The 10986-nt window shown below is 39.4% G+C and overlaps 2 protein-coding genes across 3 annotated transcripts; one reads left to right on the forward strand and one right to left on the reverse strand.

The window, feature by feature from the left end:
- Positions 1 to 2544: 2544 nt before the first annotated feature.
- Positions 2545 to 5979, reverse strand: LOC106092411 (uncharacterized). 2 transcript variants are annotated; one of them, XM_013259283.2, is made up of 3 exons: positions 5922 to 5979; positions 3327 to 4274; positions 2545 to 3261 (listed from the first exon to the last, which is right to left on the reverse strand). In XM_013259283.2, the coding sequence occupies exons 2-3, from the start codon at positions 4266 to 4268 to the stop codon at positions 2779 to 2781; spliced, it is 1425 nt and encodes a 474-aa protein (XP_013114737.2). In that variant the 5' UTR covers positions 4269 to 4274; positions 5922 to 5979; the 3' UTR covers positions 2545 to 2778. The 2 variants fall into 2 exon arrangements, with proteins under 2 accessions (XP_013114737.2, XP_013114728.2); XM_013259274.2 differs by having other exon boundaries at positions 5886 to 5970.
- Positions 5980 to 7325: 1346 nt separating this feature from the next.
- On the forward strand, positions 7326 to 8896 carry LOC106092401 (transcription termination factor, mitochondrial). Its single transcript, XM_013259247.2, has 3 exons — positions 7326 to 7839; positions 7935 to 8367; positions 8428 to 8896. Exons 1-3 carry the CDS (start codon positions 7398 to 7400, stop codon positions 8846 to 8848), a joined length of 1296 nt encoding a protein of 431 aa, XP_013114701.2. The 5' UTR covers positions 7326 to 7397; the 3' UTR covers positions 8849 to 8896.
- Positions 8897 to 10986: the final 2090 nt, after the last annotated feature.

A 10986-nucleotide genomic window follows, 5' to 3' on the forward strand; every position in this document is an offset into this window, starting at 1 on the left:
TGGCATTAAATTCAATGCATCACATTGTGTCGTCCCCAGTGCGGCTGTAAAGCACAAACTTGCCATCCTTTGGATCCGGTTAAGTATTGAGCAGTAGTTGGACTTTTGAAGCGCCGTCCACCAGACCACAACACCATATAGCATTAAAGGTCTGACAACTGCAGTATATACCCAATGCATGACCCGCGTTATAAGCCCCCAACTTTTGCCAATGGTTCACTTGCAGGTGTATAGGGCAAGAGTTGACTTTCTTGCCCTTTCCAAAATTTTTGATTTGAAGTTCAATTTCCTATGCAGCAAAACACCCAAGTATTTTGCCCTTCCTGAAAATAGATTATTCTCTCCTCCCAAGTAGACAGGTTCCACTGTAGGCAACTTGTATCTCCTGCTGAAAAGAACTACTTCTGTCTTGCACGGATTTATACCTAGACCACTTTTGGTGGCCCACTTTGCTGTTGCACGTAGAGCTTCCTTAAGTATTTCTCTCAGAGTGCTGGTAATTGCCACGTCATTAGCATACGCGATCACTTTAACGCCTTTTTCTTACAGAGGCATATATTATAGTTATTGTTAATGGCTATATTCCAAAGTAGAGGAGACAGTACATCTCCTCGAGGGGTTCCTTGATGACCCATCTTTTTAGATCCACAGATCCCAAGCCAGCCGTAATGCATCTTTTAGTAAGTAAGTTATTTATAAACTTTCCCTCGGTAAAGTTGATGCCTAGTAACTCCAACTCCTTCATGATTGACGTCGGCTTTACATTGAAAGCACCTTCAAAGTTAAGAAATGCTACCATTGTATATTCCTTGAAAGCAAGAGAACCCTCTATGTAGCCGACTAAGTCGTGAAGGATTGATTCAAGAGTATTCAGCCTAAAGGATGACAAACTAACAGTACGAAAATCTTTCGGCTTCTTGTGGTAGGGTTTTCCTGCTTTCGGAATGAATTTGACCTTTGAGGGACACAAAGGTCCCACAGGTATATATGACATTCTGATACAAGCAGAGTATATCTCCCTAAGCCAAGGAACCAGTCTATCAGACACAGCTTGTAATACAGTCGGTGATACATCATTAGGGCCTGACGACTTAAAGGAGTCGAAACTTCTTATCGCTTAAAGGATTTTCGCCTCAGATACAATTTCTCTAATAGCCTCCGACGAATGCATATCAGTGACAACCTCTTCTGGCGCCACGTTGTCCGTTGGAGAATTTCCCGGGAAATGTGTATCAACGAGTAGTTCTAGTGTTTCCTCAATAGACATTGTCCATACATTCTTCAACTTCCGAATATACCCCACCGTAATAGGCCTCAAGGACAGATCTTTCTTAGCCTAGAGGCCTCAGATGTATCCTCCACGGAGCTGCAGAAGTCTACCCAGGATTTGTTCTGAGCCTTTCTCAGCTCGCCCTTATATTTTCTTAGCTAAGCCTTATAGATGTCCCAATCGTGTGGTGCTCTTCTGGCTTTTGCTCTGTTGAAGAGTTTTCTGCAGTTCTTCCTTAGACCAACCAGTTCTGGGGTCCACCATGGCGGTCGCTGTTGGCCCCTTGGCTTGGCACTAGGACAGGCTAACACAAGCGAGCCTTTTAGGGCCTTTGTGATCCGCTTGACCACAATGTCTATATCTTCCGCAGTTTCCATTTCCTTTTCTTGTCTAGAAGGGATAGACGTACAGAATTTGTGGCGAAATTTATCTCAATCCGCTTTTCTTCTGTTTAGCCGAGGGACCACTTCTGCAGTATTTTCTCCAAGGCTGAAACTAATATAACGATGATTAGAGAATCTGTGGTCATCCAACACTTCCCAGTCGCATATTCTTCCACTTATATCTTCCGATACAAAGGTAATATCTAGTACATCCTGCCTGTTGCTTTATTACAAATCGCCAGATTGCAACATATAATATATTCAATAAACAGCTCGCCCCTTTCGTTGACATCCGAGCTTCCCTATATCTGGTGATGTGCATTAGCACACTTCCTACAATGAGGCTTTTCTTCCCTACAGAAGCATCTTCAATCAGCGACTTAAGGTTTGAAGGCGGCATCGCTGAATTGTGTGGCGTATATAGGAAAGCCAGCCAGTAATGAGACTTGTTTATTTCCAGGTTGGCTACTACTAAATCTTCAGTACTAAGCGACGTTAGAAAAAAACACTAAGACTTATCTTTGCAAGAATACAGGCTCTGTGTCTCCCATTCTCCGTACCCAGAGAAGTTCAAATGTGCTTATAATAACCAATGGTTATCACGTTCCCGGGGCGAACAGACCTTGATCTCTCTGGACGCACCCATATCTTAGTCGCAGAGTTGCCGGAAATTGGATATTTCACAGAACCAAGCATACGAAAGATAAAACACAATACACTTCTACAACAGCAACAACCTATTCTGGAAAACCATGGCTGGAGCCATGTACCTTAGGCCGGTATTTTGATGAGTTATGAACAAAATGGTGAGATTAAACTGGGTTATTAATAAAAATAAAAAACCTTAAAACATGTTATTTTTTTAATTGTATAAAATGCGGTTGTATTTCATAAAAACTAAGACTTAGTTATATGAAATTATGGGAAAAATTAGTTTTATGATATAATAGTCATGTGTTTATATAGTAAGGGAAAAACAAAAAAAAAAAAAAAAACATCTGAATCCATTTCCAGCTAAAATAACTGAAACCGATTTATAAAAATAATAATAAGTAACAAAACTAAAAAAAATATCTAAATTCATAGAATACACCTTAGAGTTGAATTAAAAAAAATCTTTCAGACTTACTCTATTTTGGTAGTTATTGCCTGTATGTAACCATTGCGATAGAATATCCTCTCATGATCATTTTCATACCAATGCCTATGGGGCCGTAGATCTCTAAATGGATTTTGCGAAATTGCAATGACACGCTCAATGGAAACTTTCAAGGGTTGAATTTGGCAAACATTTGTGAGAGCAGCAAAATCAAAACCAGCTTCCAATTTAGTAAATGAGGTGAATATAACTAGGGAACTAAAACTATTTAGTATTTCTAAAAGACCAAAATACCAAGTATCACTCTTTATAGTATCATCTTTCTCCAGCTGCTTTTGCTGCTCCAACTCTGATTCACAATTTGACGCTGACTCTGAGTCACTTTCTCTTGAATACTCAGAAAATCCACAATTAAAAGCCACAATTAGCTGTGCCTTCATGGAGTTATGCTGGCGAAAATTTTGAAAATATTCTTTGTGGCAATGAAAGTTGACTGTACGTTGAATTCCCTGTAAGATAAAAAACTTTAGTTTACAAAATTTTCGTCTCAATTACCAAAGTTTTAGTTTCCCACCTTATATTGAAATTTTATAATGTTATAAGGAGGTTCAACTACTTCCGGGCCAATGAAATACAAATCCAATTCTTGTATTTGGGAATACTGATGAAAAAAGAACTGACAATGTATGGCCTTGAACCACAATTGAGCTTCCATTGAGGCCCCAACAATAAATATGACAAATCGGGAGCTTTTATAAGCAGTCATGTCCAGTTGACATAGCCCATAGCAAATGGTGAAAATACAACTGAAACTTGAAGCATAGGCAAATAATTGATAGTCTTCTCGGCTCCGCGTAGGTTTAGCAGACAGCTTACACTCAAAGGCAGACTCAAATGCTTGCACCAGATCACAGTTTTGAAAGTCCTCAACATTTTGTTTTAATGACAATTCGAAATCTTCAGCAAGTGGCAAAGTTTTATAGGGAGTATAATACAAATCCAATGTGTCACATATCTTCATATGCTCCACACGGTGGGCCTCCAAATGTTCTGCACTGCAGTAAGTTTGACTTTTACATTCCAAACACAAGAACTTCAAATTCTTATAACTATAGCATATGGGACAAAATTGCAAATGCGAGGTTATTTCCTCTTCATGATGTTCCAGTGGCCTTTTCAATATGCAGGTAATCAAGTATTTTAATTTTATTATAATTAATTCAATATCTGAGTAGGATTTTGGAGGCTGTTGATCTCTAATCAAAAGCGGATGAGAAATTTGTAGCTTTTTCTTTATTTTCTGTATTGCTGTACAAAGGTCTGCATGTAGTGGCCAATCGATTTTTTGATGAGATTTGTTACAGTAGTTGGCCAAATTACAACCGGCACATGTTAACAGATCTGAGAATTTTTTGGAAGGAGCTTCGGAGGTGATGTTTTGGCTGCCTGAGTTTTGATATACTTCTAGCATGAGGCAAACATTGCATTGAAAAGGTGAATATAAGTTTTGTGCCATATTTTTCTAAAAAAGGAAAGAAAAGAAAAAACTCAAATTTGAGTTACAATTCAAATTAAAAAAAATATGGGCATAATCCGGTCTGTCGCTACTGTGGTATCACAATGGACTTAAAAATGTATAAGTGAGTCTGCAAAGGACTGCTTGTAGTTATGACTTCGCATGGATAGCATCTTTGTCTCATGATGGAGGTGATTCACATGATAACGGAGAGACAGCCCGTTGCAGTTCAAAGAGCGACTGTCTGATAGATCTGAATATAAATCCACTGTGTGTCACACACACGAGACCACACTGGCGCTGCATAACTAACCACAGACCGGCCAATTGTTTTGTACCTGGTCAACAAGGTTTCTTTGTCCGCATCCGAAGTGCAGCCAGCAAGTGACTTGAGGACTTTGTTCCTACTTTTTGCTTCATCGCAAATTGCTGTGGCATACGGTAAGAATGTGTAAGAGCTGTCAAATTTGACACCAAGAATTTTAGGACACTTGACGGTTGACTTGAACACCACACAGATTGTACCTCAATGTTCCAGACTGTGTGGCTGTGGGCTTATCACCCCGCCTTTGGGAACACTCTAATTTCAAAAATTACACAAACTACTGGCGACCATACAAATAATTCGTGATCCAGCGTTTCAGGCCTGGCTGGTTGTTGTTGTTGTTGTAGCAGTTTATTGTGTACTATCTTTCGTCTGCTTGATTCTGTTGAGTGTCAAGACCCAGGAACTCCGCGACTAAGATGGGGTGCGTCCACAGGGATCTGGGTCTAAGTCGAGTGGGTCTGGCCGGGCAGTTAAACAGGTGACGTGTATCGTGCGGTCCCTGGTTACAGTCGGGACATACATCTTGCACGTCGGCATCAATCCTATGACAAGGCGAGTTATTGGCGTCTTCAAATAAACAATGGCCATAAGGTTGCCGCGGCGATCGGTCCTATGGACCGGCACGAGTTTGCTTACCAATGGAGCTTGATGAGAATCGCTACCTCCACATACCAATGGGGCTACAACAGCAACAGTATAAAAAGTGTCGGAATTATCACACCACCATTGGGAACTCTCTGTTTCCAAAAATGATACAAACTACTGGCGACCACACAGATAACCCCAGCGTTTCAGGCCTGGCTGGAGCGACTGTTGGCGATGTCCACAAAGAGTTTGACATGGCTGACCTTGTCGAATGCTTTCGATAAGTCCAGTGGCTCAAGGATATGCCTGGCTGATCGGCCACGGGCTTCAGTAGCGGGATTATTCTGACATCGGGGACTATTAAATTGCTCAAAAACAGATTGAGGGCAGTTGAAAGGTACTCGACTCCAGGTATATCCAGAATCTTCAGCATCAGTGAAGATTCAGTCGCGGCCGTGGGCCATGAATGACAATAGTAACTTTGTCCATGCTAATACTCCGCATTCCACTATCTACAACCTGTGGACGATGAATACCACACAAACCGTAGCCCAGAATTCCAACCCGTGGTGTTTAAGTTATTCCGTGCTAGGCTCGACCACACTCCATCATGAATATTGCTAAAAATTTTGTCTAGCCTGATTTATCACACAAATTTAGCGAAAACTACAAAGTTAATAACTGAAATTGTCCGTATACATTACATTATTGTATTTATTCTTAAAGATAATTCCAATTACAATTCAAATTTATGCTTCTTAACTCGATTCCACAAATTGGCACAAAATTTTGAATTTTGTCAACACAGCTGGGCTAAAGCATTTGCGTTTGCAACGTTATACTCTAACGTTACAACGTAACGTAGTGAAGTTAGTGTGACAGGCCTGTAAAGCCTCGTACTGACTTCATTTACAGCGAAAATGCATATTAAATTTTTGCGAAATCCGACGGACTCTTTTCTTTGTCAGAACACAAACAGAAGTCAAACAACTACACACAACAAAGACAGCAGTATTGAAGCAGAGTTGAATGGGCCCATTTCGTGAGCATTTAATTATATTTGCAATTAAAATTGTGCGAAATGTACCCTGATACAGCGACCTGTCGTTTGACAGTTGTTTGTGTGAAAAATTGAAGTCAGTAGGCTTAAAGGCCAAACCAAAATGTGTGTGTAGAGTTTTGTTTTTAAGCGTCGCATTGCCAAAATGCTACTCTAAACACAAATCCCACAAAAGCAGGGCGGAAAAGTAAAAAAAAAAATTTCAACTTTGACGCTAAAAGCGGGTCTCATTCTGTGATGCCACACGTGAGGAAGTGTTTTAAGTCGTCAAAGTTAAAAATTGTTTAACTTTTGCAAGTTGATTTTTGACATTTGACACTCTGTTTTGGTCTTTATGATATTTTTTTTAAATATCGATAGTTATGCTTATAGTTGCATCAGGATTCACTAATAGAAGGTTAGGTCACATGCAAAACACAAAGTGGATAGGCCCCATAAACATCATTAAGGATGTCAAATCTGACGATTGAAAATGTCATCATATAGGAGAAAACGCAAACAAAGAATGAATGTAAAAAGAGAACAAGTTGACATCCTCAATGCCAAGTACTGCCAAATATTAAAAAAAGTATATCGGCTGATCGCTTGGCTTAACCTTATTCAGTGAATCCTGTAGTTGCATGTGGGGCTAGCGATTATTGGCCAGCTTCTTTGGTGGTATCTGTGCATAGAACAGCTACGAGCTGGTGATATGTCATGGCGAAACAATTAAAGGTGGTCTCATTTGTACAACAACCACAAATCATATGGTGCAATCCACCATCTTGTCTTCAAGCTGAACGATGTTTTGCCAACACACCCAAAGAAATTTGTGTGCGTGTGAAAGAAGGTAACACAGGTGTGTGTGAAGAAAGAAGATAACAAGAAAGAGAACGCAAACAAAAATCCGTCATCCTAATACCGTCAAACCTGGGCGGCTGTTAACAGCTGTTCGCGTGAGACCACCTTATAAATCCGCCTTGGTCATATATGACTTGCACGGATAGTCATGGCACAAAGATAAAACGGCCCTTTATATTACGTCTGCTTAACCTACTGTTAACTGAAGTCAAATGTTTTGATGTTATTGTGAATGAACAGCTGTTTCATTCACCCCAAGTTCTTGGTTTTTTTACTGTTGATATCGAATTATGTTATTTAATTATTTTTATTAAAAATGTGGCGCAATTTTATTAATGCTTTTGAAAAAACATTAGTTTTCGTGCCGAAACGTTCATGGCCTGCAAGTGCTGGTTGGAAAGCCCATCGACAATTAACGCACCAATCAAATCCATTTCGCTTCTTCAACGCTTCGTGCATAGTTCAAAATGAGGTGGAGAGGATTGCTCCTGTGGCTGGAACCGCTGAAGCCGATGGCGAATATATTGTTCCTTACAAGACGGAATTTGAGAAATCGCATTCGTTACAAGTTCTTACGGATGCTTTACATGCACGATTTCGTTTAAGCGAAGAAGATTTAGTGGCCATTTTGAATGATGCTTTGGTAATCAAGAACATGCGAAAAAAATCGTTGATATTATCCATGGATCATTTAATTTCCGAAGGTGTTGAAAAGCACAATTTTATAGAATATCCTTGGATCATGACTTTGTACAAGGGTAAGTGTTTATGTATAGAAAACGAAGTGCATGGAAAATGTTGGCACCTTACCGAGAATTTTCTCTGCAAAAAGTAACCTATTTTCTTTTTTCAGGCAGTCTTATCGAAAAAATAGAGATTTTGAAGTCTTTGCGAGGATTTCAAAACATTAATGATTATATTCCTTTCTTGCGTATAAAGTATCCACGTTTACGCAAATTGGTGGGATGTCTTAATAAAGAGGCCGATTTCATTGAATATGGTAATCGGGTTCATTTTATATCAAATAAACTGCAGGTTCCTATTAGCACAGTGACCAAATATATGGCCAAACGCCTTTTCGTATTGGAAATGCCATTGGATATGTTTAGGTCAAATTTGGAAACAATGTTGAAATACAATGTGGAATCCAAAAATATACTTAAAGATCTATGGGCTTTTCGCTATGCCCCACGTTCGGTGGAAGCACGACTGAAGAGAGCCATGTCGGCTAAAAAAGATAAAATAATGCCTTGGATGGTTAGATGTCCCGAGTATATATTACAAAAGTAAGAAAAAAAATTCCAAACAAAATCCAGAAGAATAAATGATAAATCTTTCATTTGCAGATCCCTACAAATCACCCTGGATGATCAGAAAATATTGGGTGACCGAACTATAGCCGAATATATAGGTGAGCGTTTGGGTTTCCCGCCAGAAGAGGCTCAAGCTATAATGAACCGACATCCTCAGGTCAACAATGTAAGGGTAACTAAAATCAAAGAAGTCTTAGATTATCTTTTGGATGAAGCAAAATTTTCCCGCTATGAAGTAGCTCAAGTGCCACGTATTTTGTGTCATAGCTTGGAAACCACCAAACAGCGTATGCAAGAACTGAAGGAACATGGCTGTCGACCCTCCACTTTAGTAATAATTTGCAGAAGTAAGAGAGAGTACAATAAATTTCTCAACTCCTGGATAGAAAATTACAATCCAAATAAAAATGTGAATGCTGCTGTAGATTATGCACAAGCAAAGGAGGAAAGATGAATAAAGCAACTAGATTTGCCAAAAATGTTGAAAAAACTTGTTGCGGAATCTGTTGTCATTAATATAATTTTCTTTGTCAATTGGTAAAGATTTGAACTGGCCATAATGTTGTTGGTGAACTCAGTAAACACGATGACGAATGGGTTCAAAATGAATGTAGGCAGCTTTGAAGATGATCCACGCAAGAAAAGGAGCGAAGAATGTCAAATTCTCTTAAAAGGCAGCAACAGTCTTAGTATATGTCGTTAAAAGGTCTTAGCATTCTGTAGACCACTCCTAAAAGAAATTCCAAAAGAAAGTTGTGAAGTATAACATAGTTCTCGCAGCAAAAATATTATAAGCTACACTACACGTTGTGGAACAAACTCGCGACCTATAAATATGCTCGAGTAGTATTTTACTCGTATTCCACCATTAAATCTCGAATGTATTCTTATCCTCTCACAAAGTAAGTCTTCAAACTATTCGAAAATCGGTGGAAAAGCAACAGCAGGGATAGCTAAATGACTGAACAGTGAAATTGCAAATAAAATAATTGAACAGTGTAGAATTAGATCCTTCGAAGACATTTGGAACGGCTTGTCGCAACACCCTACTAAGCGATTAACTGAAATGTCTTACAAACGCATTTTGGAGCTGTATTGAATCGGTGCAACTGATTTGTTACACATGAGTATCCCCGAATAAGTTTATACTTCTCTTTCATCATTAAACATATCAAAGGCACTCCTAACCTCACACGAAGTACATCTTGCCTCATACGCAGATGAATGCACTACACTCCAAAATCGTAGGTAGGAGCAATGGTAGAGATGGCTGAAAGACTGAACAGCAATGTCGAAGTTAGTTGCCAAAGTTTGCAACTCCAACCAATTGAGCGACAACCTGTAAACTTTTTATCTCAAACTTACAGTTTGATATGCTATGAGCAGCACATAGGCTAGAACTCGACCTCCGGATGTGTGTGGTGACCATCGTCGTCACAAGAAGCTTAGCTGAGAGTTACCCAATGCGTCCACAGGTTGCGCACAGTGGAATGCTGCATACGGAATAGCTGTAACTGTAATCGGTGAAAATCAGTGGTATCGAGTGGAGAGTCTCAGTGAGAGACCGAGAGGACCGTCTATTGCTTAAATACTTAGTGACTATGATGGCCGACACAAGGCGAGTTATTAGCCCCTTTAAATAACCAGCCAATGTGTTCCCGCACTGATCTGTCGTATGGACTGGAACAAGCTTACTCTTCTATAACAGCCTGACGAAGTTCGCTACCTCCACATGCAAAAATGTGGCTACTGCAACAAGAGTTTAATGCCGAACTTAGTAAAAAATTAAAAAGCCCAAAAATCATCACTCATAAAGTTCCGCTTAGTACCGAGTTCACTCCTTATCATTATTTAACTCTCGAAGCCACACAACATCCGCACGAATTCAGTCTCGTCTCCTACACAGATTAAGAACTATCCACTCAACTGGCAACATCAAAATCAAATATAAAGATTCAGCACATATTTCCTAGAGTCAAGGTATCCCTAAACAGTCTAGATACTATGGGATTTAAATTCCAGATTTAAGATAGCTATCCCAAGACTCCAGAATGCCACTTTCAATATGAGTTTTAAATGCTATTGGTGTTAGGACATTGCCTTAGCTACCAAAACCTCCCCAAGAGCAGAACATTAAAAAGCAAATTCTTTTAGATATGAATAGATGCAATTGGCAAGTATAGCGTCATGGCGCGGTCACAGATATTAGCGACGTGTTCAGAACGATACACACTAAGATAGTTCAAATGCAACGACAAAACCCCTGATAGAAAACTAAGTTTTATCTGGAAAGCCCAACTTTAAGGAAAACTGCCCATATCGTGAACAGTCTGCACATAAACCTGGGTGCATCATCAGGTGTATATTTGAGGATTTACAAGCATTTTAAGTTCGAAAAAAAAATGGTTTGACTTTTGAATACGGATTCTGCCACTAGAAAGGTAAGAGCGGTGCTATCTCTGCTTCATTCTGAATTTTTTACTAAATCAGCTACATGTGCCTACTAAAAACTAACAAAATTGCAAATTTTGCCCATAAACATTCTATTGAGGAACACGGGCAAAATATAGACTAATTCTATGGACAATTTTT

The sequence above is a fragment of the Stomoxys calcitrans genome, chromosome 3 (genome assembly GCF_963082655.1).
Source record: "Stomoxys calcitrans chromosome 3, idStoCalc2.1, whole genome shotgun sequence".
Lineage (NCBI taxonomy): Eukaryota > Metazoa > Arthropoda > Insecta > Diptera > Muscidae > Stomoxys > Stomoxys calcitrans.

Coding starts and splice junctions, on each gene's coding strand:
- LOC106092411 (XM_013259283.2), bottom strand. CDS start 4,268: ATGGCACAAAACTTATATTCACCTTTTCAATGCAATGTTTGCCTCATG. Junction 3,262..3,326: donor TTATAAAATTTCAATATAAG/GTGGGAAACTAA, acceptor TTTATCTTACAG/GGAATTCAACGTACAGTCAA.
- LOC106092401 (XM_013259247.2), top strand. CDS start 7,398: ATGTGGCGCAATTTTATTAATGCTTTTGAAAAAACATTAGTTTTCGTG. Junction 7,840..7,934: donor GATCATGACTTTGTACAAGG/GTAAGTGTTTAT, acceptor TTCTTTTTTCAG/GCAGTCTTATCGAAAAAATA. Junction 8,368..8,427: donor CCCGAGTATATATTACAAAA/GTAAGAAAAAAA, acceptor TTTCATTTGCAG/ATCCCTACAAATCACCCTGG.